This window comes from Protopterus annectens, chromosome 5.part0 (assembly GCF_019279795.1).
Source record: "Protopterus annectens isolate FY-2018-M chromosome 5.part0, PAN1.0, whole genome shotgun sequence".
Taxonomy (NCBI): Eukaryota; Metazoa; Chordata; order Ceratodontiformes; family Protopteridae; genus Protopterus; species Protopterus annectens.
The window spans coordinates 1,319,056,562-1,319,084,552 of NC_056735.1; the positions used below are offsets into that span (position 1 = coordinate 1,319,056,562).

The 27,991-nt window shown below is 38.5% G+C and overlaps 1 protein-coding gene across 2 annotated transcripts in view; it reads right to left on the reverse strand.

Moving 5' to 3' along the window:
- Positions 1-12,155, reverse strand: part of NMS (neuromedin S) — a 543,705-nt gene extending 531,550 nt beyond the window's left edge. Inside the window, exons 1-2 of one of the 2 annotated variants that reach the window (XM_044071128.1) lie at positions 11,914-12,155; positions 10,945-11,000 (exon numbers count right to left, since the gene is read on the reverse strand). In XM_044071128.1, coding sequence (XP_043927063.1) covers positions 10,945-11,000; positions 11,914-11,983 — 126 coding nt within the window. In that variant the 5' untranslated portion in view covers positions 11,984-12,155. The remainder of the gene's footprint in view (positions 1-10,944; positions 11,001-11,913) is intronic. The other variant, XM_044071127.1, reaches the window with a different exon arrangement.
- Between the last annotated feature and the right edge of the window lie 15,836 nt (positions 12,156-27,991).

Below are 27,991 nucleotides of genomic sequence, written 5' to 3' on the forward strand. Positions count from 1 at the left end.
TGTGTTAATGTCAAAGTTTTCAATGGCCAAAATGCCTCCTACATGACCTCATTTACTATGTTAACTTTTTCAAATGGTCTGCAATGTTAATTCTCTTCTGCTCCATTCCTCAGGTCTTTCATATGCCAATGTTTTTCAAGCCAGTTCTTTCAAGTGCCAATGTTTTTCAAGCCAGTTCTTTCAAGTGCCAGTGTCTGTATTCATCCATCTAAACCCCCTTTTTCACATTTTTGCACATGGGATCGTTTGGACGTCATTTAACAGTGGCAATCATCTAGAGCCAAGGACAGTCCGTTCTCAGGTCTTTGGTGACTCTATATCAAAGAAGAACGTTAACCTGCTTCATGTTTCATATGCCAATGTTTTTATGATTGTTATCAGGTGCCAGTCTTTTTCAAACCAATGATTTCACGTGCCAGTTCTTTTGTGTGCCACTGTTTCTAGCCAGTTCATTCATGCACCAATATGTTACTGCACCCTGCTAACACAGTTTTGCTAAATACGTTGCATATCAGGTAAATACAGATTCAAGCATGAAGAAAGCAGCAGCTTCATCGCAGCCAACCAGCAACAAGAGAATGTGCAAGTGGCAGGATGTTTGGAAAACAAAATTCGACTGGATCGAGAGATGCAGTGATGTCAAAGGATTCTGCAGGTACCGCAAGAAAGAATTTGTAGTGACCCAAGGTGGAAGAAATGATGTCGCATGACATGAGGCAACTGAAAATAAGACTGCTACTCTTCAAGTAAAATGCAGTCACCTGATGACAAAGTGGGCAAGGAACAAAAACATTGAGGGACCAGAACTTAGGATCATTGCAGCGGAACAAAAACATTGAGGGACCAGAACTGAGGATCATTGCAGCAGAAGCCTCTGAGGTGTTCCATGCTGTTAAGCACAATATTTCCTATAACAGTTTGGACTGTGCATTAAAGTTGGCCAGCCAGGTGTACAGTGACTCGGACATTGCAAAGAAATTATCTTGTGGAAGAACCAAGGCTGAAGCCATAGTCGAAAATGTTTTGGGGCCGCACTCATTGGAATGCCTCCTGCATGACCATCAAAAACCAGGCACTTCATTTGCAATTTCATTAGATGCTTCCAACAAGGGGAACATAAAATTATTTCCACTTGTGAGGTATTTTCTAAAGAAGAAGGGGTGGTGAATGGCCTTTTAGACTTCTATGAAGACCCTGATTAATCTGCCCTGGTTAGATCACAGCAAATTTCGAACATTATGGAAAGGCACTCCTTGCCCTGGAACAGCATTTCAGCATATCAGGTTGATAATGCCTGTGTGAACTATGGGAAGAAATTTGGTGTGTATACCAGAATAAAAGTGCCCAACACTCCAGAATGCCCACATCATTCACAATGCCGCCAAAAAAGCTGCAGCACAACTACTGTATGATGTGGAAGTATTTGTAATGAAAGTTTTCAACCATTTCTCAGGTTTTGTCACAAAAACCAGAGACTTGAAAGACTTCATTGAGTTTTGTGGCATGGAATTTGAGAGTCTGTTAAGGCATGTAGAAACAAGGTGGATGTCACTACTGTCAGTCATTGAAAGAGCAGTGAAAATTCTCCCAGTGCTCCATTTCTATTTCCTCTCCCAGGGAGAAGAGGAGAACCCCCCAACAGATATAGCAGTACTTTTCAACTAATCAGCATGGTGAGAATGCATTGCCTATGCTGCCCCAGTACTATTTGCACTTTCTCAGTGCTCTTCTTGTGGATTTCAATGAACATGTAAGTACATTAGAAAAATCTGCACTTACTGCCATGGAAACATTTTGTGTAATGGTCTCTCTAAAGCAAAACCGCAGGCAAGAGCTGAAGGTGCTTTCTTTGGAGAGAAACTTTGGGCACTTATGAGCACATTAGACAGCACTTCTGCTAACAAACTTTAGAGAGACTTCATTGTGTTTTTGGAGACAGCAGTGAAGTACTTGGAACAGTGGTTTGATTACACTGAAAACAACTACTTGTTTACACTGTCTAAATCATCTCTAACTGAGCCCTTTGCTTTCATTGACATACTCAATGTGACCACTGCCCTGAGTCTGCAGGATGTAGATGAAGACCATCTTTTCAGGGACTACTTGGCAATTAGGCCTTTTCTCGAACAGTTATGTAACACAAGCTTGACCCCAGGAGAAAAGTGGCTGAAGCTTTTCAGAGAAGGGCCTGAGCTGACTGCATTATATCTGGTAATTGCTAGGGTATTATCTGTACCAAGATCAAATGCATTTGCAGAAAGAGTTTTTTCTTTGGTGAAAAGTAAATGGACAGATGTGCGAAACCGATGTAGTGTGGACTTGTTGAAAGCCGAACTGATAATGACTATAAATTACCGGATGAAATGTAGTGACTTTTATTCAAATATTGTATCAAATCGGGCCCTTCTTCATATCATAAAATCAAATTCAAAATACATTTAAAAAAAAAAGTGATTTAGTGTACTAGTGTGCAGTATGTAGTACTAGTGTGCGATATGTAGTTTTGTGTTTTTCTTTGCTTTAGCTTTAATTTGCAATAAAAACAGTCAATTATACACATTTAGCTTGTGTATGGTATGTAGATTTTTTAGTTTTCTTTCAGAATACTCATGGTTGGTTTATGAATTTTTTTTATTTCTTTTTAAATAAACAAGTGTCTGTTTAATGAGTAGTGTGTTTTTTTTTCCTTTAAAGTTTACTTACTGTTACAACTGAATAATGTGTTTTTTGCAGTAATGCTTCACTTCATTGAAATGGTTTGTGAGTTTTCAGTATGCTGTAATAACGTCAATGTTGTACCCATAACTGTAATAGTGCATCTCCTTTAACACCTCTGGTGATGTTATGGTGGGGGTGCGGCCAGTGTCATATTGGTCACACACCCATGTCCTACTGACCGCACTCCCATGTCCCACTTTGGCCTTGTTAAAAGGTGGCAACCCTTTACCTTTAAGGTTAGTCTTGATGACTGGATGGGGAGAGACACATTTACACCAGGGTTATCAGGTAGAGCCCTGCTTGATTTGGGAGGTGAGCACTATGAAGTGCTTGAAATGGTGGCAAGAACTTTAAGTTTACCTACTTAAAGGTGTATATGGCTACATATGGTCTTCCATTATTGTTTAACTTTTATGTTGCTATGTTCCTATGTAACTGCTAATTTGTGAGTGTACCTAAACTCTACCAGAATGATTAGCCTTCTAATTTGAAAAGGATCACTGTTATTTTATTAACTGCATTTTTGGCATATTTATCTTTTCCAGCTCTGACTGGGATTAGCAATATGATTTCTTTGATTAAGAATAAGTATAATATAAGTATATATTGCCAACATGCAACACTGGTAGACTTCTTCTTAGTAAGGAACCTGTGTAGAATTAGTGATTGCAAAGTCATCCACAATGAAACAGTCAACCCACAGCATAACCCACTGGTTGCTACAATCAGCAGCAAGCTGTAGTCAGAGAACAGTCTCTCTAAAGTCAACAGACATTAGGCTGAAGACCTGGAAGTTGATTGGAGAGAAAGTATAGGAGTTTAAGGAATTACTCACGGCTCTAACACCTCAGGAAGAAGGGAAATAGGTGGAGCTGAAGAATGTCAGCTGCTCAAAACAGCATGTGTGAGGATTACAGAACAGATATGCAGCCAAGCCAGGTATGGAAATAAGGTGCGTAAGGAAAGCTGGTGGTGTAATGTTGAAATCCAGGAAGTCATCAAAAGAAAGTGCAGGAAAAAGTAGGAGATAAAAAAGACAGACCGGGTAAGAAGGATTACTAGTCATCTAACAAAGAGATTAACAGAACAGTTGCAATAGCAAGGAAACAGGCATCAGAGACACTCTACAGACTTCTGGGAAGTGACTATATAGATACTACAAGGAACTCTCTCAGACTACAAGGTAAAGACTGAAAGATAAAGAAGACACCCTTCATAAGGGGTGCTGGCAACAACCTGGTCACCAGTCCACAGGACATTAAAGGCAGATAGAAACAGTACTTTTGGAAGATTCTGAATGAAGAAACCCCACAGAGGCTGTACTGCTCCAGACACAGCCTATGATAAAAGAGTTGGAGCCCAGCCTAGAAGTAAGAACAGCACTAAGAAAAATTAAGTTAAGGAAAACTGCAGGCTCAGGTGAGGTCATAGCAAATATGATCAACATGTTGGATGAGTTAGGAGAAAAATGCCTCAAGTGGGGACTAATAACAGTATTTAGCAGTAATTAGCAGGGTGTGTGGGGGATTGCCTCCCTCAAAAGCATTGTTTCTGTTGTTTACGGATGTTGTTTGGGTTTGTCTTTTTTGTCAACAGGCTGAATTGTCGACCATATGGTCTTTAGCATATTGGTTATGACAATTTGGCCATTTGATCCTTTGAAACAGACTCCAGATGAGTAGGACTATGAACTGTTAAAGAGGTACATCCTGTAGTACAGGGTTGGATTCCCACAGCCTTCATTTGTCTCCTTTATGAGTCTGATCATATCACTTCAGCAGACAGCACTCCTGGACTGCTCCTGAATAGGGACAGCTGTGTCATTGCAGGCTATACCCGATTGTTGCATTCTTCTCATAGCTACTATCAGCTATTTGACTACAAATCTCAGCAGGTCATCTTTTGTTTAATGGGTTGCCAGATGCATTTTCAATATATGGGACTTTTAAGGGAAGAGACATTTACTGTTGCGCATGCTGTTTCAATGTGAGAGTATTTTATTTTGTTAGCAAATGTCTGTCAGTGTTTTTGCTCTAAAATTTGAAATAAGTTTTAATTTCAATCCACATGTCTGACCAGTACAAAACAGGTACAGCTTGTTGTTCCTAAATGTGTGTTCTGAGATTCTTTTTCTGTTTTTGCTTAGAAACAAATGTCTTTGTGCCAGTCTCCCACTTCTCTTGCACTGTTAGCTACCAACTTGAATTGTAAACTGTAGCACACTAGCACTTCATCCAAGCCATAATCCTTGAGTGTACCGCATTTAGTTATTCCCTGTGCTGTGCATGTTGCCAGGATATGTAATTATGTTTATGTAATTATGAGACTGTGATATTTATTGTTTTTTATCCATATTCAAAAAGTCCCTCAAATCGCACCTTCTTAGTACCTGGTTATGACCTTGTATCACATAACCCTACCCATACTACTATTAACTCCCCAAATTCCTCTCTGATCACATGCTGGAGCTCTGATCCCTGTAGGCTTGGTCATCTGAAAGGGTACTTTTAACTGTAGAATCTTACTTGATATATTTTCTTCTCTTACCAATGTATAACTGACATTGTCTTTTTACCCATGTTCTATATCTTCTTTTACCTGGAGTGTTTTTATTAATTTCTTGTTATATTACTATGCTCAGCATACATGATGTAACCTGTTTTGTGTATTATGCTGGATGTACTGTATTTATATAACTTGATGTTGGAGCTTTTCTCCCCGGGCCTCCGCTGAAAATGGACCTGGTCCAGTCGGAATTTCCCGGTTAACAAATGTAAAATAAAATAAAATAAATATTTTCTTCCATAGGGAAATATAAGGAGATGGCCTTTCAGGTTTGACAGTAGATTGCAGGTGAAATGTTATATATTCTCTACTCTTTTCCTTTGATTTTCAGATGTCTTACATTCCCTCTTGCACTTCAGCAAGAGATGAGACCTGGAGCTGTCACTGCTCACACCACCCTTACTGTTTGAATTTGTGTATACCAACTGTATGGTTGCAAAAATATGAGGAAGAGAGAAATCTCTCTCCTCAAAGAAATCACTACTGGTATACACTTGGAAATCGCATCAGCAGTGATTTCCTATGAAAAAACAGTACTCAGCATTCTGTTTCTCTCAATCTTGTGCCACAGGCAACTGAAATTTCAACAATTAGGTGTTGTACATCTGTAGATTTACTATCAATAACTGTGATGTCACATTCCATCAATTATAACTTAGGTAGATCTAAAGCTAAAGAAACAGGAGAATTTGACAGGAATATACATTCTGTTTTGATCCAGATGATTTCAAAACTAAATAATAGTGGAAAAAATATAATCTAATATGTATTTAAATGGGCATTTTATAAATGGATATCTGTAAAAGATAGCTTAACAGGGCAGTGATATTGTCCGTTCCTCTTTAGCACTGTAGCCATCTGTCTTTGTTAGCAGAATACACAAGATAGCAGTATATCTTATTTATGCAACTATATTCTCTCTTAATTGCACATCAAGGCATGTTAATACTGGAAATTGGATGGTAGCAGATGGTACTATGAAAATGGTGCTATTTATTTAAATGTAATAGCTGTCCCACAGCATTCCTAGCCTTGTGTCTTTTTGGATTCTGTCAGCCTGTTTTGTAGCTTGTTGTCTATGTTTCAATTATTAATTTTATCTTCTTATTAATCCCAGGAACTTGCCCACCCACACTACTCAGGCAGGAAGCTGAAAGAATAAGCAGAGATGCTTTCTTTCACTCCTACTAAACCTATTCTGCTAACCTGTACTGTGGCTACATCATAGTACCCTGGTCAGTGAGTGACCTCCTACCTCCGGCTATAAAGTGGGTAGTCTCTCTCTCTCTCTCTCTCTCTCTCTCTGACCCAAGCACTCCACCATCCTCCTTCTCTTGGTTAGGGCACTCAGATGATGGTAAGCTCTATTATGTGAATACTCTTGTTGTATAAAATAATTAATTCTATCCTTCCCTTGTCTTCCTTAGTGTGTCATCAAAACTGGCCCATTTGTTCCTCCCAGAAATGGAGTACACTGGTGTGTTCCATCCTGTCTGGGACAAAAATTGAATACAAGGGAGTGCTGTCATATGTGGAAAGTTCAAGGACTCTTGGGCCAGGTCTCTAGTATCTGTTCTGGCAGCTAACGCATAAGTTCACCCAGTAGAGATCTGCTGTGCCCGGTTTTGCATGGACATGCTATTAACACTCATGCTCTGAATGATACTGTAAAGACATGCATCGTAACAGAGCCAGATACTTGTCTCTGGGACATTTGATACCTGCCAAAATTGCTAGGCTCCATAAAATGGTGACCATATAGTGATGTAAACTGTCTGTTTCCCCCTTAAGGGAAGAGCAGATAGCAACCACACTACTCCATCATCACTATTTGGCTTTTCTACAATACAGGTCCTTAGTTGGACCCAGGTTGTATGGTTATTGTCATGGTTCATTCCCCTGTGCCATGGGGACTACAGTGTCTGCTGCGCACTTTTGCCTTCTTTTATGAAGTACTGTACTTACTGTTGCCATACAGCAATCAGGCACTAGCATATTGGGATTTGTATTTCTTGTAAACTAACTCTGTTTTGATATGTACACCAGACATTGATTCAAAGTCTGCACTGCAAATATGTTCTTGTTTAAAAATTGATGCAAAAAAGAACTATTAACTTAAAAATCTGTCTGACTTTCAGTTGCCTCAAGTGCATCACAATGAAAATTAGAAGAAATACACATGGAAAGACTCTTAGGTTAAAATATGCACATGAAATTGCAGGATACAACAGTGAAAAGTATCAAAACATGGAAAATGTTTCACTTTACTTTTTTTAGTTGCTATAATACATTAATTAGACTGCATTTTCAGATGACCACATCATACCAACCCCCCATTTTCAGATCTATCAGCTTCTGCCACATCCTTAACAGGAAATGCAAAACAGTAGTGGTTCTTGAACATCAAACACGCAGCACAGCCTGCTCCCTACATGCATCTTGAGTCTGGAGTCACTGTGTGCATGAACGTTAGTGAAATAGCAATGTAACCCTGGTGCAAATGGGTCATATTGCATGAAAGTTAGTGAAATATCAATGTGACCATGGTGCAAATGGCTTATAGTGCATGAAAGTTAGTGAAATGTCAGTGTGACCCAAATGACTTATAGTGCATGAAAGTTAGTGAAATGTCAATGTGACCCTGGTGCAAATGGGTCATAGTGCATTAAAGTTAGTGAAATGTCAATGTTACCATGGAGCAAATGGCTCATAGCAGCAATTCAGCCAGGCTCTATAACATATTTTTTGCTATTCAGTTCCAGCTATCAAAATGTTATTTAGTGCATAAGATACTGAAATACAGTTCAAGCAATTATGCTTTCTTTAGTCAGTAAGCAATACCAGCAAACAAGTCTGTACGCAGTTATTGCATGCAGCCTCTATGATTTAATGAGTCAAAATATGGATAAGCCTTTTACTTTGGAACAAAAGTGTTTTTGCACTTCACAGACTGCCAATTCATTGGACAAGTTCAGTCTTTTGAAAATTATACTTTTCTGTAAAAATGTTGAAGAAAGATTAAAAAATGCTGTTTTTTGTGCAGACCCAAGTATATTATTTTCTCTGAGTAAATGCAACCCAATCAGAGAGAGGTTTATCACCTATACAAAGCTCAAATGTCAACATATGCCCCATTTTGATTTTCTCGGACTTATTTTGCTTACTCATGATCAAATATTTGATAGTTTTTGGTAAACCCAAATGTGTTATTAAATGTACATTGTAATAATGAATCAGTGGACAGTTAGTTCAATGGCATCTATGTCATATCTTTCATGGTCTACTGGACTTCTATTTTAGACAGATAAATATGTTTTGCTCTTGAAAATAACAAAAAAGTCATACAGATCCTGGACAGGAGATGTTTATTAAGTAAAAGAAGTAATCTTTCACTTACACAACATTTAATCACTCTAATAAAACTTATTGTATAGGTCAAGGATTATAACAAGCAAAGCTTTCAGATAAAACACTCTTTCTCAATGTATACATCACAATTAAATCACATCAGCCTTAAAATACATTAATCAAAATCCCATGGTAAAAGACATCACTATTTAAAGACGTACTCTCTTTTTAAAAACAGCATTGATAAAGAACCTGGATTGAACTCAGCAGTTAGTATTAAACCACTGTTAAAAAAAGAGACAAATTAATTTATAGATGTGTACCTGGCTGCACCATATATTTATATTCTTGTATTTTAGTTCATTTTTATGTTGTATTAAATGTTTTTGTTAATGTTTATAAAGAGAGAGTACATCTTTAAATACGAATGTCTTTTATCATGTGACTTTGATTGATTTATTTAAGGCTAATGTGATTTAATTGTGATGCATGCATTGAGAAAGGGTGTTTTACCTGAAAGCTTTGCTTGTTAAAGTTTGAATAAATAATTTACGCTGGAGTTTGTAAGCTCTGACTTTTGATTTTTAAGTTTTGAACTGTTTCTACTTGTTGAGCTTTCGTTTTGCAATTCGCACACTATTTGTTGCTTTTAGGTTAATGTTTTTGTTAATAAGAATCTCCAGATACAGCATACTGTCTTTTAGTTCACTATTTCTTTATATTTTGTACTTACATATATACTTTTAGCATCATTATCTATACTTTTTCTTTATTTTTGTCATTCTAGCATTCAGATCAATCCATAACATCTCAGTGACACACATACCAAACTGATATAGTGTATCAGCTTTTAAAATTCTAGAAAGTGCCAGAATATACAGTGCACCAAGTAACACCGAGCAAGAGCAGATCTTCAGCACAAACAGCTGTTTCCTTAAATACATGCACTCATATCATGGCCTAATGAGTTGGTCATTCATTAATCATTTGTAAAGATTCTTCCTTTATAAGGCATGTGAAGATTCACCCATGGTAGATGGGTGGTATACACTGGTGAAAACAAGGGCAGTATAGAGAGTGCTTATGTTATAGTTAGAGCACTGTCATAATACAGATTCCTATCATTTGAATGAGCTGACCAACAGGCAGTTTCAGTAGCTCAACGTATAGTACACTTGCTTCTACTGTCAAAAGATCAGAAGGCTGAAGGTTTTATTCCCACACTAGGTAGTTGGATTAGAATACAAATCTGCAGCATGAGGGGAATGCTGCATTCCTATATGCACCGTCTTTTAGGTAAGATATTAAACCGAGGTCCCATTTATCTGACTTGCTTGTAGCTCAAGTTGCTATAAAAGATCCCATAGCACTTATCAAAACAAGAATAGGGAAGTGCCTTGGCCAAATTTCCCTAGTCAGTATGAATGCTGCCTTAAAAAGCGGTCATTAACCTATTGGGGCTATCTCAGTCAATAAAGTGTAAGTAAAGAAATAAATAAATAAACCAGTATAGGAGGAACAAAAAGAAGTGTGCAAGAAAGAGAATGTGCATTTTATTTGCCTAAATGCAATCATATCTGTAGGTTGTAGGCCACATGACTATATAATTTAGCAGCGGATAAGATATCAGTATATCTGCTCATTCTTTCATTTCCTGTTTGACATGACAGGCTTGAGGATTTTGAGATACATGGTATACTGTTGCATTGTCATACAAACTACTAAAGGAAGTTAGAACTGCTAGATGCACCACCTTACACCACCCTATACCACATTGCCAAGGCGTCATTATAAAGTGCTTTTATATTAAATGTATTGTGAAGCAAAGTTACTAAATATGACATCATAAGGTTAATGGTGTAAATGTGATGAGCAGGTTACCCAAAAGTAGGGAAAAGCTGGCCTTCAGATAGTTCTATAGAACAGCCTTGAATAGTTAAAGAAAATATATTAGCAATGAAATTAATTAAATTATTTATATTTTGCTGCAATGTTAAGAAAGCAAATGTTTGATAATTTATCTCAGTATTTAAATATTTATTTCAGAAAATTATAACTTTGACGTGTGTGTGTGTGTGTGTGTGTGTGTGTGTGTGTGTGTGTGTGTGTGTGTGTGTGTGTGTTCCTGTGTGAAAACCTGCACATGACAGTGTTTGTAGTAGTCCAGAGAGCAGACAATTTCATCCGTGGAAATGTTTCCTTCCCAGCTGGAATTGTTATCTTTTTAATGAACACTTTTTCTGGTGTGACTCTGTACTATGACTCCCAGCTACTTGATATTTGTAGTAATTAATCATTATTATGAACACTTACCACTCTTTTTGAGATGCCAAAATCCCCAAGATAATCTTGGTAAGGCTGCGACAACCCTTAAAGCAAAAATAAAGAACTATTTTTAATACAAATGAGTAGTTCTGCAGAATGCTAAAGTCAATCTAGGAGAAGTTATAGAACACAGGAAACAAAGTATGAGGAAAGAGATAATCCTGAAAATCAACTCATGCTTAAGAACCCACTACAGCATATTTTATGAAAATGCTTGTTTTTATATTATCCTGACAAACTTCAGAAAAATGATGCACTGATCAAATAGATTCTGCATAATCTGTCTGTTCAAACATATTCCTTTCCTAAGTACACGTCAATAATAATTCTTGTCAGTTTACACTGAAGTGAAAAATGCCAACTTTATGATTTTTTTTAAATATTGCTCTCTTATACCGGGAGACAATTTGTAAATTTATGTATACCATGCGAACACTTACAAATAAGCTTTGACATGAAGTTTGTATTCTGTCCACTGATTAAGAAAGATGTGAAAAGTTTTATCATTTGCTACAGTAGTGTCTCCTTAAATCTAAGTAATGCCAAATCCACTCCACATACAAATAAATACATAGCTTTTTGCAAGAGCTGTTCAGTTCATAGCAAAATAATAGTAACTAAAAGAAAAATTATCATCAGCAGCAGTAGCAGTGCAGTTTCAGTTTCTCATTGTAACACACTTTGTAACAGTTTACTGATACTAACAACAGCATGTTTTATTCTGTTTCTACTATCTCCTGTCCTTAAAATACTCCAGTTACTAACTGATACAGTCCTGTTAAGCATACATCACCATGCCATTTGTGCTCTTCCTAATGTATCTCCTTTGCAGAAAATAGTGATGTTTATACACTACAACTGCATGCCTTCTTAGTTTATGAAAGACACAACATGTAAAGCATGCATTTAGGGCATAACACATGCAAGCACAATATAAATGTTAAAGTGAGTTCTTACCTGTAATAAAGGGAAAAATACAAAAGATGCAGATTATTAAAACAGGTGGTAACTGTAGATGTTTTTTCATTGTCTGTATTTTGATCTAGTGAGTAGCTTTGATAGTTGTCTTGCTCAGTTTCAGCTGATTTGGTATTTTTCATCAAGTGCAGACAGCAATGAAAGCAGTTCTGTTTAAAATGCTTGAGTGAGCAAATGCTGCCGGCACCTTTATCTGTAAGAAATGGGGTTCGATAGTGAACTGTCCAATCAATACACAGTAGGATCCCGAGTCACTCATAAATGTCATGCTGTAGTCTCATATACAACACAGTAGCCAATATGATAGTCAACCATTACAATATGTCCTGCTATAATTAGGAAGCTGGGAAGTGACTAATGCAGAGCCCAATGACTTTGTTAAAAAAGGAGTGTGACTCAGTGGCTTCCATGATTTGACTAATTACTAAAAGGATAGCTTACAGGACACATGTTCATCAGAAAAGTACAGTAACAGAATTTATTTCCTACTACATCTCTCAGCTAACCAGCAAGTGTGTAATTACAAGCAGGCAATTATACAGCCTGCCTAAAAAAATCTGAAAGGGAATACAATGGTCCATTTTTGATGTTAAACATTTAAATAACTCCATTGATAGAACTACATGTTCTTAGGTAGCAGAATAAACATACACAATTTAATTATTGTGAACACGTGTCACTGTATTTAAAACATTTTTAAAGAAATACTGTACTCTAGTCCTTATTCATCAACAGGTCATTCCAAACTATGATAGGTATTTATAAATGCTGGCATCTCAGTCTGAGAACATAATGGACAGAACACTGATTGTCTGGGATTAATATCAAAATCCCTTTCTTTGAAACCTGACTTCTGCATCCACCAGAGTTAACTGTAAATATTTCTGAGTGTGCCAAGAGCCACATTTTTCAGGCATGGAGAAACATTTAAATCTAAAATGTACATATGCTAATTCTACAAAGCATGCTCTAAATGCACTGCAGCATGTAAGAACTGCATAGCAACAAATTTGTTATCTCGATAATAGTTGTGTATTTTCTTTTCTTCTCACTTCTTCAGATATCATTCTACATTTTTGATTTGTTTCCCTTCTTTTATCCCATATCCTTTCCATTTTGCCTCCTGCTTTCTTCCTAAGGTTCTTACCCAACCATTTTCACCCAAACCCTTGTCATTCACCTTCTTCCCAAAACAAGTTGCCTAGCTCTTTCACTGACCTCTCACTTTTTGTTCTTGACATTTTCTCTACAGTCTCTGGCTCCTTCTCTTTCTGTGCCTCTTCCCATTAACACTGTATTGTAGAACAGGGCATATGTATGAACATGTTGGAGTCCCCAGCCTCTCATTGCTCACTCCTGCTGTTAGTTTATTTCTCTTTATCCAACTCCCTCTACCTGTTTCTATCTAGTCTTCTATATTTTTCTACAGGTTTTGCAGTTTTCTGCTCACTGAGTCACCTTGATTTTCCTTAGCTTTTGCAGTAGTCAGAAGTACAATCATTCTGATTACATCTCCCCTCCCGAGAACTTATGAAGGTCCCCTTCCCTCCTCTCTTCAGTGTTGTTTTAATTTTTCCTCCGGTTCCCTTCAGCTTATTCTTCTATGGACACTTCAATGGTGAATACCACTACTGTGTTTCTTTTCTCCCCTACCTCCTCTTCTCGTTTCCTTCCCTTAACTTCACTATCACTGTTTTTTATTCTCATGTAGGCCTCAGATTGTTTGAAAGGTCTTGTAAAACAGGACATGTTACTGCTAGGGCTTCCTATACATCCTCTGATAACAATATACAGTTGCCTGCATATATCAGGAATTTGCACTTAACTGCCTGCATCCTCTTCAGATCATTCAGTTTCCCGCTTACCTGAAATGCTAGTGCATCGGTTATGAGTGTAAGTAGCCTGGGTCATAGTGGGCATGCCTGTCTTGTTCACCTGCTTAACCCCATCACCTGCAGTCTCTGTTTCTAGTGTACTGTATGGTGTCTGCACCCATTTGGAGAAATTCTCTCCCATCTCTCTCTTCTTCATCGCTTCCAATAAAAAAACTTCATCCCATCATGTTAGAGGCCATCTTTGCATGTCAAAAAGTTCAATTTCCATTTATTCTGCTCCTCTCTTTTTCCTCCATACATGGACTCTATGAGTTTCAGCCAGTTCTGTTCTGCCTTCCTATTTTTTATGATTCCATTCTGACCCTATATTGCCATTCATAGGATCTTGTCTAACCTTCTTGTTAATAAATGACTAATATCTTTATATCTGCATGGAAATGAGCTGGTAGCTTTCTCTTCCTGCCCTGTCACTATTCCCTTGAGATTACCCCTGATTCTAGTATTCCGTTATAGTTTTCACTCAGCACCTGCCACATCTATCCTCTAACTTCACTTGTAGAACCTAAGTGGAAATCTGTCTGAGCCTGCTGATTTTCTTTCCTACACTTTATGAATAACATTTCTAATCTCATATTTGTTAATGCCTACTTTTCACATTTCTTTATCTGTCCAAATTCCCTTCTCTTATGAAAGGTTTCCTAGTCTCTCTTGTGCTCCCCAGCTTGTTCTGTATGTATATCTGTATAATATTCTCTGAATTATTCTTTCAGTTCTTTGTCACATGTTCTGATTCTTCCTTTTCCTCCTTTCACCTGGCCTGTTTCTCTCTTCTTTTTGTCTGGTTTTTTTATATATATATATATATATATATATATATATATATATATATATATATATTTTTTTTTTTTTCTTAGCTGTTTACCTTGTTATTCCCCCACCATCTAACAATCACCAGAACAAACCTTAGAAACAAGTCCACCGAACAGCCAGAAAAAGTCCAATAACAGCCACTTTATTAGATCCACAAGTAATACAGTCTTTAAGCGTGCAGTAACTCATACACTTTTCGTTATCGCAACTTCCTCAGAAGACAAATTACTAACGTCATTCATGCATTTAAATATTAAAATCTCGGGCAATTAAACACAATTAATGTTGATCAATTGATTGATCATAAACCATTTAACCCTTTCATACTCAAATGTATACTAACTATTAAAACAGAAATTCTTCACCTACTGTTTATTATATGTGTTAAATGTCAGATTTAACAAAATTTAACTTAAATATAGTAGTACATTAACTATCTACAGTACTTATAAAAAATCTACTTTAATAAAGTGCTACCCACGTGAACTTTTTACAATTACATTTTCACGTTATTGAAAAACATTCTAAGTCCTTATATAACATTTTAAAAAATTTTTAAAATATATTTAAAACATTATAACATTGTAGTAATAGAGCCTTTAAAATATTCATTTTCAAGTGCCTGACAAAGGGGATTGACAATTTATAAATGTATAATCTAACTCATTATTGTTTATTCTACCTATATTAACATTCTATATTCTAATTATGCTACATAATCTATATTTTTTCATATGTATATATATATACAGTATTCAATGAACAACATACCAACATATCGTACACTGTATAATATAATATATAACAATATGTAACATAATATTGCATGCTATATAACACTTAAAAACATATATTTCAAAAATAAATATCAATATAAATATTAAATACAATTTGAATTAACTATGTATTGAAAACTGAATACCAATTCCCCCACCATCTACCAGTGACCTTTCCAGTACTACTGCTCAGTTTTCAGTACTCCCATCTTACCTTTGCGTCTTTTATCCTCTTTTCTTCATTGTCGTCTTCACTTTCCCATATTTCATTCTGAATCCCTGCAGGTTTCTTTTTTATACTCTTATCTCCTTCTCTGCCTCATTATTTTTCCCTTGACAACTGCCATTGCGTTATCCTACCAATGCTCTTTGAGCTCTTTCCTGTCATTTTCAGTGCTTTACATTGTATCCCGTACTGTTTTCACAATTTTTTCCTTTCTGTTATTCCCTCCATTTATAGTTTTCCCATCTCCTTCCCATCCCTCCTTGGCTTACATTCCACACAGTAAAACTCATGATCAGAGGCATCTGGTCCGATGTAAACTTTCCTATATTTCTATGTTTTTCACTCTTCCTACCTACATTCACTCCCTTACTAGTGGGTATTTCTCCATATGTCTATATATCCATCTGCTTTCATACAACTTCCCAACTCTTGCCTCATCCTTCAGTTGTAGTTTTTCTTCCAAAACAGCTTTTCCTTCTCCAGTTCTATTGTAACATTAAAGTCTCATCCTGATCATACCTCTCAACTGTACACATTTTCGTAGAATGTCCAGATTTTTTCTTCAAATTTTTGTTCTGATCCTCTTAAAAACTGTGTTTTTTTTGACAAATCCCTAGGATTATCTAAGAATTAAAGTCACTAAATAATGACATGTATTTGATGCATGTTAACACAAATCCTGTTATTCTAACAACTTTCTAAGTTTATAAGACCAATATTTAAAATGTGTCCCTATTTTTGGGCCTTTGTCCCCCCATTTTGTTGGGCTTTGTCCAGATTTCTTGCGCTAAGAGGTTGAGAGGTATGCACCCTGTGATTTTTATTTCCTCCCTCCTCATTTGCATCCATTCTTTAAAAAATTGCTGAAGAAGTTATTCTTATCCTTGTTAGATGTGTATACTGCCAGGGCCCTTCTATTACTTTTGATCCTGTCTTGCCATATTAACCATCCCTCTTCACTTTTCAGTACCTTCTTCATTATCACCAGTAATCATTTCTCGAATATCACAGCTGCCTCACATTTCTTTTTGGGTTGTTCTCAGATTCTTCTTGTGGCATTCTGAGCATAAAATCTCCCCTCCTTTGACTTACAGTTTTATTTCTTGGAGTAATACTATATCTCCCTTAGCCTACTAAGACTTATGTGTATCCCTTTCCTCCTGATTGGGTTAGATGCCCCCCACCCCTGTTCCACATAAAAACAACTGTCTTACTCTAAGTCCCCTCTCTCTAGGTTTCTAACCCTGTTCCACATCTGCAGGGCAACCTGTCTCTCCTTCACATCTGTGATGAGCTAATAATTCCATTCCTTGGCAACTGCCTACATTCAGAAATCTCCTCCCCACCTGGTTGAGAGGTATGTTATTCTCCAATTCAAGGTGGGCACTCTGGATCTGGACTCCCTACTCTATATACTCTGTTTCCCTTTCACTGTTCCTGTAGCTTTTGCTTGGCAGACTAACCCATACCTCATATTCACATTTTTAATTCTCCACAATTATTCATAGCTTTTCCTTACTCCTCTTTGCTCCTCAATATACACCTTCAATTTTCATTCCATATAATTTTTTACAGTCTTCTATCAGTTGCATGAAGGTTCCTTCCCACCTTACTTATATGTGCTAACCCTAATCCTACCCTACAATTAACATTACTAAAACAGACTTTCCTACCAGTACTACTAATCAGACAATGCTTTATCTGGGATGTGTAACTGGGGTTGGCTACAAGGCTTTTTAGAAGAAAAGTGTTCAATATTTAATATATCGCATATCACACATACACATCATATATCAAGCCCCACCACAAGACCAGTAATCAAGGAGCCTTAATCCTCACTACTGGCAACAGTGGGACATGTTCATTGGGAGGATAGCAAGTGTATACACAGTATTTCCAGATGCAGATCTCTGCATCAAGTGCAATTTCCCTTAAGAGCACACATAAACCACAGTCACTCTGGGGCTGGTTTCTGCCTCTTTCTCCAGATCTCCAATAAGACTCTCCACTGGCACAGCTATAGAGTTGAGATCTCAGCTGAGTGACCAAGCCAAGACTTCCAGCACCCTCTCTGTCTAACCAGTGCTTCATGTCCCTGTCCAAGTAGCTGACACACACACTCTTTCAGGTTTGATTTACACACACACACACACACACACACACACACACACACACACACACACACACACACACACACCTGGGAAAGGTTGGCACAGGTTTACTAGTTATGCCCCCCCTTCTGCCCAGACCATAAGGTAGTTATGAATGCCACTGGTCACTCCTTATCAACTGCTTTAAGGCCCTTAACAAAAGGTGTCCAGTCTTACTGTGTAATATTGATATTAACACAAATGGTAGTTTGACCAAGAGCAAGGCTATTAGGAGTGGTCCACACAGTGTCACCAATTAAACATGCAAGTACTCTAAAAACTTAAATATCTCTACACAGATCAGCCACAATAAAAGGTTTAAATATATTTAATAATAAATAATAAAAGAACAAGACAATACTAAATATATATTCACAGTGGCATCAGAGTTAAAACCACAGGAAATATTTAAAACAACATTGTAGGACAGTCTCAAATAAATAAAGAAAAATATATAAACTAAACTTCATTATATTCTTGACTGAATCTAAGAGAAGTATACTACAATCTAAGAACTTACAAATAGAGAAAGGCAGATGTGGTGCATGGATCTTCTAGTTGTTGTCAGATCCAAGAAAAAAGCAGAATGCTCTGTCGCAAACTTTTCAAATTGATATCTAAAATATTACTGCTGGGATAGCGTGCAGTATGACATCATTTATTGTCATCTGACTCCTAGTTTCCAGGCCAAACAACCATTGATGAAGCTGGCAGTATTTAGCATCTACCTGTAAAAATCTACAGACAAAGACTTCTCCTCAGATCTCTGGCAGATGCTGGAAGTCATAAAACATTTGCATTCATTCATGCTTTCAAGACTAGTAATTACTTCACCCTAAAGACAATGCAGAAAGTTTCCTAGTGCAGACATCGTGTCTCTTGCTGCTCTGAAAACTAAAAGATACCATCTTTTCTGGCCTAGCCATAAAGGAATTTAATTTCAGTTATTTTTTTTTTTAAGTTAACCCCCTGTATTCCAGTTTCCAGTGTTAAAATATAAACATTTAAACAGTTACAATAGTGAATGTACATTTCTGTTCTCTTCCAATAGGGCACACTGTGGATCCATTTTAAATACAAGCATTTTGCAAATACCTTTTCAACACACACATCTGTACAAGCAGTTTGATATACACATAACATACGGTTCTAATACATTTGTAACACAAGCATCTTATATAAATCATTTCAATATTCACCAATGGCATATAATTATTTACAAAATTCCAGCTAGCTGGGCTGGCAGTATCTCCTTTCTTCACACTTCTTCCCCCCTTCAGAGACTCAAGCTAGTTTCTCAAGTATCCCTTGAGAAACGTTGCTTGAGATGGATGAGCCTATCTAGGAATACACTAGCCCATTCCCTGTCTTGATATTCCAGTTGCCTTTTTGTTGCTGACCTCATTACAGTGTTACACTGCCATATTATATGCCTGCAACCCTAGGCTCCACCATAGTAACTTGGGATTTTGCTGGCTGTCTTCCTGTAGCCATAGATCTCCCTCAGATTCCTCCTGCCTTCTACTGCAAATCCTTAGCATCAGGGCCTCCCTATCATGGTAAGGTTTCATCATGTTAATACGGTACAGTTTGTGCTCCTCCCTCCTACCTAGCAGTTCTACCATGTAGTTAACATCACACTAACCTTCCTTACCACTTTGAAGGGTCCCTCCCAAGCTGCCTGACAGGAATGAGAACCACAACCTGCTGCCCCAAAGCACACTCTCTAGCTCGAGCACTCCTGTCATACCAGATCTTTTTCTGCTGTTGGGCTTCTGCCAGGTTCTCCTGGGCCAAACCCCATGAGTTCCCTGAGCTTATCTTGAGGTTTAGGACATATGCCACAATAGACTCCTTGTGGGATTCACACTCACCTCCCACCATCATGAATCAAATCTAGAGGTCCCCTCACCCTATGTCCATACAGCAACTCAATGGGTGAAAAGCCTGTGCATTCCCGGGGCACCTTTCTGTAAGCAAACAACAGATGGGGCAAATATTTGTCCCACTCCCTCTTAAACTGGCCTGCAAATGCACATTGCATGGTCTTTAGTGTAGAGTTTAACCTCTCCACAAGACCATTAGCCTGGGGGTGGTAGGGGTGGTCTTTAGGTGCTTCACCCCCATAGCATTCCCACAGACAGGCCAGCAGGTCTGATGTGAAACTGGCACCACTGTCAGTCAGTATTTGTTTTGAGAAACCTACCCTGCTGAAGATCTCTACCAAAGCATTTGCCACCTTGTCTGCCTCAATGGAGGACAAATCTGGTGGCATAATCTACTATCATTAGGATATACTTCTTCCCTGTGGAACTTGGGGTACTCAGAGTCCCTACAATATCCATGGCTACCCTCTGAAATGGCTCCTCAATCACAGACAAAGGCATCAAAGGAGCTTTCACCTTGTCTCCTGCTTTGCCTAATGTTTGGCACTGCTTGTAGGTCCTGAAGTACCCTGTTACATCCCTGGAAATCCCAGGCCAATAAAAGTTCTGCATAATACATCTCTTGGTATGCTTTATGCCCATATGACCTGCAAAGGGAATATCATGGGTTATGGCTAAAAGTGCTAAATGGTAGGCTCTGGGCACTACCAACTGCTGTATCCTCTCACTCTCTAGCCCTCCCCTCAGGAGTCCACTGTCTATATAGTAATCCTTTGTCCCAGTATACAGATTTCCCCTTTCCTTGAGAATCAGGCACCTCCCTGGCTACCTCTCTCAAGCCTTGTAATGTAGGGTCTGAGAGCTGAGTCTGTTTCAACTCTCTCTTTGTAACCCTTCCCAGCTCCCCTTAAAGAGGAAATCTGGTATCCTCTGACAGCGGTGCCTCACTATCAGCCTGGGTACTACTATTCATCTCTGCCCTTGGAACATCCATACAACAGCAGCTGTGGCTCACCTTCAGTCTCATTGCTGCAGGGTAGCTCCATCCCTGAAGTAACCACCTCACCAGTCCTGGCTTCAAGTTTGTGGTCTGTCTGGGAATCCCCAGACTACTAGACCCACCTGCTTGTCTCTAAGCCTGACTACGTGTAACTGCATGTACACAAGGTACTACATTATCAAAATCATTCCCTATCAGGACATCTGCAGGGATATCCTCAAAGGCACCTACTTGCTTGCTTCCTTTCCCACCGTCCCAGTCAAGGTGAACCCTAGCCAAAGGTATTTGGAATGGGGTCTCTCCTAAAGCTCTGACTGGAGTAGACTGCCCAAGCAAGTAGTGCTCCTCTTTAACCATTGCAGGCTTCACAATGGTTAGTTCAGAGGCTGTGTCTGTCTTAGCACGGGCCTGTTTCCTATCTAATGAGATAGGATATAACCTCTTGTGGTAGTTTGGTACCCTTGTTGTCTCCAGACAACTTACTGCTGGCATTCTGTCATTCCCACTTACTGGCTCCCCCACCTTTTGTTCCCCACCTTGCCTCTGTGGACATCTATAGGATACATAGGCCTACATGGCCCCACTGATTACATTTAAAATGTTTAACCCTTGATCCTGGCCATGTACCTGAACTTGTGGCTTCCTCTGTTACTGCGGACTCTGTTGGGGTGGTTTAGGCTGTCCACCATAGGTTCCCTTAGACCCATGTGTAGCACTGAGTATCCCTTTCCTGTGCAGTGTTGCCCTGCTTGCTAGGTATAGGTGTCCCTTTTTCCCCAGCTCATCTGCTGTGTTACATTCTCTATCTGCCAACCAAATTCTCATGTCCTCAGGCAAAGTGCTAAGGGCTTGTTCCCTCACCAAAAGGTCCGCCAGCCCTTCAAAAGTGGTGACCTTATGCCCACTCACCCACCTGTGAAAATAAGTACTTAACTCAGCAATATATACACACACTTTCATCTTCCTTGCTTCTATACTCAGGAAACTTTTTTCTGCAAGCTTCAGGTATTAACTTAAAACACTCTAATAAATTTTAACAGTATTATAATTTAAGCAATCAGTATCAGACAATTTAGAAACAGCAGTTACAGCTTTACCATGGAGTAAGGGGGTAAGAACCATACCCAGAGCCCTTGGTCAACATTATACTGTTTACATACCCTTTCAAACATATGAATAAAACTATCAAAATTATCCCCCTCTGTAAATTGTGGAAGAAATTTACTGACCTTTATTGCTTCTGAGGTTTGGTTATTCCCTTCCCCATTACCTCCATGACCCTGGCGAAGAGTCAGCATCTCCTTTTCATGTTGCCTCTGCCTCTCATTTTCTTCAGCTTCCATATGTCTCAGTCTCTCTGCTGATTCTGCTTTGACCTCCAAGAACTGCAGTCTGTCTGCTGATTCTAGTTCTAAACGTTTGGCCTCCGGTTCAAGTCTCTAACTCCAGATGGATTTTTCAGTCCTCTGTTGAAAAACTGAACTGTCCATTTTCTGAGAGTTGTACATCCCCAAGGCGAGTCTGGTTGTCCTCCTGGTTGCTGGTCTGTGATGCAGTTGTGGTTAAGGCTCCAATCATTTCCTTTAGTCAGGTTGACATGCCCCAGTCCTTTGACTTGGCACATCTCAGCCAACCGGTTCCTTGTCAGCTTGCCATAATCCTCCGCTGGCATCCTTACCTGCTATGCCTGACTAAGATAACAAACAATAAATAAATAAATAAAACTATTGTGATGTGAAACTCTGAATGTCTGTCAAGTGACTGCTTGAGAGTATAAACACCTTCTTTAGTGACCACTATTTAGAGACTACAGGAGTTCAGTATCCACACCATTGAATCCCAATATGTGATGTGGATATTCCACTATGCCAATATGTGATTCTCTCTTGCTAGTATTTCAATGCTTTTTACATTCTTTCTTTTTTCTCTCATTTGAGGCTTGTTCTTTTGCATTTTCAGCCTTGCATAACATAATTTTTATGTTTTTGCTTTTTTTAGACCAGGAAAGTTCACTGGGCTGAAATGAGAGCATTTTCAGTGGAGGCCCGAGGAGAAAAGCTCCATAACATTATAAGAAGAAGTAAATTGTTTAACAAGAGTTTCAAATTGTAGTACAGTTACGAAGTATTAATCTTGACAGTCGACAGGGACATTGTACAATTATATTATTACAAGTTATGAAATCAACTTTGATTCTAATCTAGTCTAGAATTTAACAGAGATGAAAGATGAGCCATACACATGTACAATTGTAATATATTTTAGACAGATTGATTAAGCAATAGCTTGTATAGTATATATGAATTACTCATAGGTGACTATACTGTTGTACATATATCTTGCGAGGCTGGTGGGGTAGTATATGATTTTCAAGGGTGACACTTAAGAAATGTAAAGTGGGGAGTGTAGTTTTAGAGAGGGTAAGTAGGAGAGAATCAGAATTTACAAAATGTAAATGTAGGGTAGTGGAAAAATCTGACTGCCTGCAATAGACAGCCTTGGTGCAAAATATTAATCTGTGTTAGCAGTATTACAGCCATAGTTCAACCACTCTGTGGAACATATCTGGCAGTTTATTATAAGGGAAAGCATAGTTATGTGCTTGTAGTTATGAGAAGGAGAGAATCCTGCAACACTGACATGAAACATTACAAGCAAATTGTAGGATAAGAAGCATCCAGAAAAAACACTTTAACATTGGATGGCAAGGAAAAACGTAATGACAGTCAGCAGTGGAACCTGGCCTTCCTCATATGAAATTGCTTCATAAACGGCTACATAAAAAATCATCACATAGGTATACCATTAATAAATTTGAAATGAAAAGCCACAAGAAAAACCTGCATCATCTTCTTATGTCAACAAAACAGACACATTCGCAAAGTGATTGAACCCATCAGACCTGATGACTCTTGTGCTATCAGCTACCCAGATTATTATAGATAAAATGAATACCAAACTGAGTAAGAAATTAGAAACTGGTGCACTTCATGAACTCCTATTCATTCAAACTGGCATTCTCATAACTAAACACTGAACTGTTCCATAAATATCTTTGTATGTGCACTTTGTTACTAGTGTTTGTGATTCTATAAACTCATTTCAGTGATTTATTACACATGAATAAAGCATAAGAAGTCACACTCATTGGATGCCTAAGTGTGCCGTCTGAGACATTATTTTCATATAAGTGGTCTCTTGTTCAGTTATGATTGTGAAATACATAAACCATGAAAACCTAGAACCTTAGATGCCCTAGTGACATAGAGGGATACAGCTCTGCATATGGTCCAGATGACCAAGTTCGATCAGTGACTGGATGGAGCTGGCAAGGGGGTGGTCTTGCCTATCCCATGATAATGGGAGGGGAGAGAGAGGGAGGAGGAGGAGGAAAGAACAATTAGCCATGAGCTGTAGCAGTTGGCAGGCTAGCAAACTGGAGGGATGTGTGCAGCTCACCAAACCACCAGTTGGGATTTATTGACAAGTGCATGGGAGCATGCATTTACACAGGAAGGCATAGCAGCTCATGGGAGCATGCATTTACACAGGAAGGCATAGCAGCTCATGGGAGCATGCATTTACACAGGAAGGCATAGCAGCTCATGGGAGCATGCATTTACACAGGAAGGCATAGCAGCTCATGGGAGCATGCATTTACACAGGAAGGCATAGCAGCTCATGGGAGCATGCATTTACACAGGAAGGCATAGCAGCTCATGGGAGCATGCATTTACACAGGAAGGCATAGCAGCTCATGGGAGCATGCATTTACACAGGAAGGCATAGCAGCTCATGGGAGCATGCATTTACACAGGAAGGCATAGCAGCTCATGGGAGCATGCATTTACACAGGAAGGCATAGCAGCTCATGGGAGCATGCATTTACACAGGAGCATAGCAGCTCATGGGAGCATGCATTTACACAGGAAGGCATAGCAGCTCATGGGAGCATGCATTTACACAGGAAGGCATAGCAGCTCATGGGAGCATGCATTTACACAGGAAGGCATAGCAGCTCATGGGAGCATGCATTTACACAGGAAGGCATAGCAGCTCATGGGAGCATGCATTTACACAGGAAGGCATAGCAGCTCATGGGAGCATGCATTTACACAGGAAGGCATAGCAGCTCATGGGAGCATGCATTTACACAGGAAGGCATAGCAGCTCATGGGAGCATGCATTTACACAGGAAGGCATAGCAGCTCATGGGAGCATGCATTTACACAGGAAGGCATAGCAGCTCATGGGAGCATGCATTTACACAGGAAGGCATAGTAGCTCCCACTGTGGGTCTAGTTCACATATCCCTTCTGGGGGAGGAAGGATTAGGCAATAAAAAAAGTCCTCATGGCTGGAATACCAGAGAAGACACCAACAACCCTAATGACTGCCTCATTGATGGCCCCTGTATGTCTGTGAATGATGAGCTCAAGCCATACGGAGGAAGCAGGTATATGGGCAAAAAGCATTAAAAATACAAGTTTCTTTTTTGTAGCACATCAACAACTCTACAGGTTATAAATGTCAGGAAAGAATATCTGATAAGTAGGTAAAATGGAATCCCTATAACTTATTTTAATGGCAGCTATATTGGAGTACTGTCCTTCAGTGAAGTTAAATGTATTTACTACTGTAATTACACCACCCAACAGATGGATAAAATTACAACTTGTACTTTACTGTTTTCACAGCATCCTAAAGCAATATTAGAAAGATTAAAGTTTTGCACCCTTTGCTTCCAGATTTCTGCATAGTTACCTTGAAGAGTGAGTGATGCTGAATATTTTAATGGTAGAATGAACACTAAAATGATTATTTAGTAGTTGTTTCATGGAAGAAGTTGGTGGATATTTTGAAGAGACAAAAAGTGTAGCAGATGCTTCATCTAGAATTTAGCATTTTATGGGTTCTGCAGTTGAGATGTGGTATTTCATTTATTTTTATTGCCTTAACAACTCACTGCTTAAAGCGTTTGCTTTTAGTCATTTCAGCTCATTGTCAACATTGTCATCTTTTCCAATCCACCTTGCTGCTGCTGCGTCCCTCATTTCAAAATTACCACCGACTTTGATAATCCAAGTCCACTTTATGTCATCACTGGTGACAGTGCATACAATCCCAGCAATCCCACACTTGACATCATCTTTCTTTAAACGTCTGGTTAATCCATTATCCCAGTCCTGGTTTGATTCACTGTGAAATTAAACAGTGGTTTCCCAAAAACACTCTGATCTTACTTCATTACACCTTGTCCTGCCTGTCTGCATTATTTCATTTACACTTAGAATTTATTAACATGGGTTTAAAATTAAAAATGATACATCTGATTTAGAATGACACAACATTATTTCTACTGATGTTTCCTGCACTAAATGCATGATAGTTAATTTGCTTTCTGCTTCCTAATCTTGATCTGGAGACAGCACTGACAGGCAGAATTCTGCTGCAAAACATTATTTATCATTGTGATTGTTATGAAAATTTGCGTCCATATATATGTATGGTGGTTGTCTTTTGGCTTTTCCCGGTTAGGGGTCGCCACAGCAGAACTCCGGTCTGCTAATGATTGGCAGTAGATTTTTCATGAACGCCGAGGTGCCAGCTCGACGTTCAACCTGCTCTTCCTAAAATGTGTGCTTTTGTCTAAGTCGTGGAAGATTGGAGTCACTCCTTAATGACAGGTATGGCTTCAGAAAACATGCTTCTGACAAAATCTGTTCCAATCAACTTAGAAGCAGTTAGTATACCATTCTGGTAGTACTCTCTGTCTCTATTTCCCTGCAATTTGACTGGTTTCAAGTTGGTAAAAAGAACTACATTTTTCAATCAACTTTGTAATGGTAGACTTGCATCCAGGCTTACTGGATTGCCCTATGCATACCTTACAACAGTCCATATTTTTGGCCAAATGTACATTTTGCCTGGTTTTTTTTTTTCCTGTTCATATTTAAAATTCCAAGTTTTCTGGCTAATCAGTGGGGACTGAAGTCACTTAATTTATTTTATTTATTTTATTTTGCATTTGTTAACCAGGTTAGTCCAGCTGAGCATTAGCTCGTTTTCAGTGGAGACCCGAGGAGAAAAGCTCCGCAATCAGTATTAACATTTTACATACAGTCAGCAAGAAAATTGCATTGGCAGCTAAAACAATTAGTTAAGAGAAATAAAATTTTACAATAAAATTTTACAGAAAACAGTTGGGTACAAATGTTAGAGATCAAACTGCAAAAAGCATTTACAACAAATCATACAGAAAAGCAGCAGAGTACAATGTCCGAATTCTTACAACAAAAACTTAGGTACAATATCAATGTAGGGAAAACAGTGTTCATTATTCCTCAGTAGTTATATACAGTATAGGTACAGATGGAGTAGCAAGGTAATGTAGAGGTTAAGCAACGAGACAGAGAGGTAGATGGATATTAAGACAGACAGTGGAAAAGAAAGGAGGAATGAGAGACAAGCTAGGATTAGGTAGTTTCAGGGAGGATGACTACAATGGCAGGACCATTTATTTATTAGGTATTCCTGAGTGGCTAGTTTGAAATGTTTTGTTTGGTCAAGGGACCTAATTTCTGGGGGTAGTTGGTTCCAAGTTGTAGCAGGGTTATAGTTATAGAGTAAACACCATGATTTGGTTTTGGGTTTATAGATCTGTAGGAAGTCTTGGTCTGAACTATGTAGTGTCCTGGTTGGGGAATATTTAATTATAATTAATTGAAGGCTAGGGCAGAAAGATGGTAGATAGAGGATGGAGTGGATAATTAACAGTTGCTGTAGTAGCAGCAAGTGAGGGAATTCGAGCCACTGCAATTGTTTAAAAGATAGGCAATGGTGTGATTTGTAGGTTTGGTTTGCAGCAAATCTGGCAATTTTATTATACGTAGTTTCAAGTCTGGTTATGAGTGTAGTGTTAAGATCTGTGTTTAATTGAGACCTATAAAGGAGGGTGGGAAGAAGCAATGCATGGGAGAGAGTTATTCTGGCTGAGTTGGTTAAATGTCTTTTGTTTCGGTAAAGGAGTTCGTGTTTCTGGTGAGTATTTTTGATAGAGGTGGTGATCTGGAGATCAAATTTAAGCTGATCATCTATTATGACTCCTAGCAGTTTAGTGCTAGGGTCAGAGATAGGATGGAAAATGTTGTTTTGAGATTGATGAGGTTTTTTGGGAGGAACAGTAGGAGCTTAGTTTTTTTAGGGTTGAGAATTAATTTGTTGTCACAAAGCCATGTCTGTATGGTGCTGAATGATGTCTGGGTAGTAGAGTGGAGGTCAGATGGAGTGTCAGCAATGGTGATGACTGTAGAA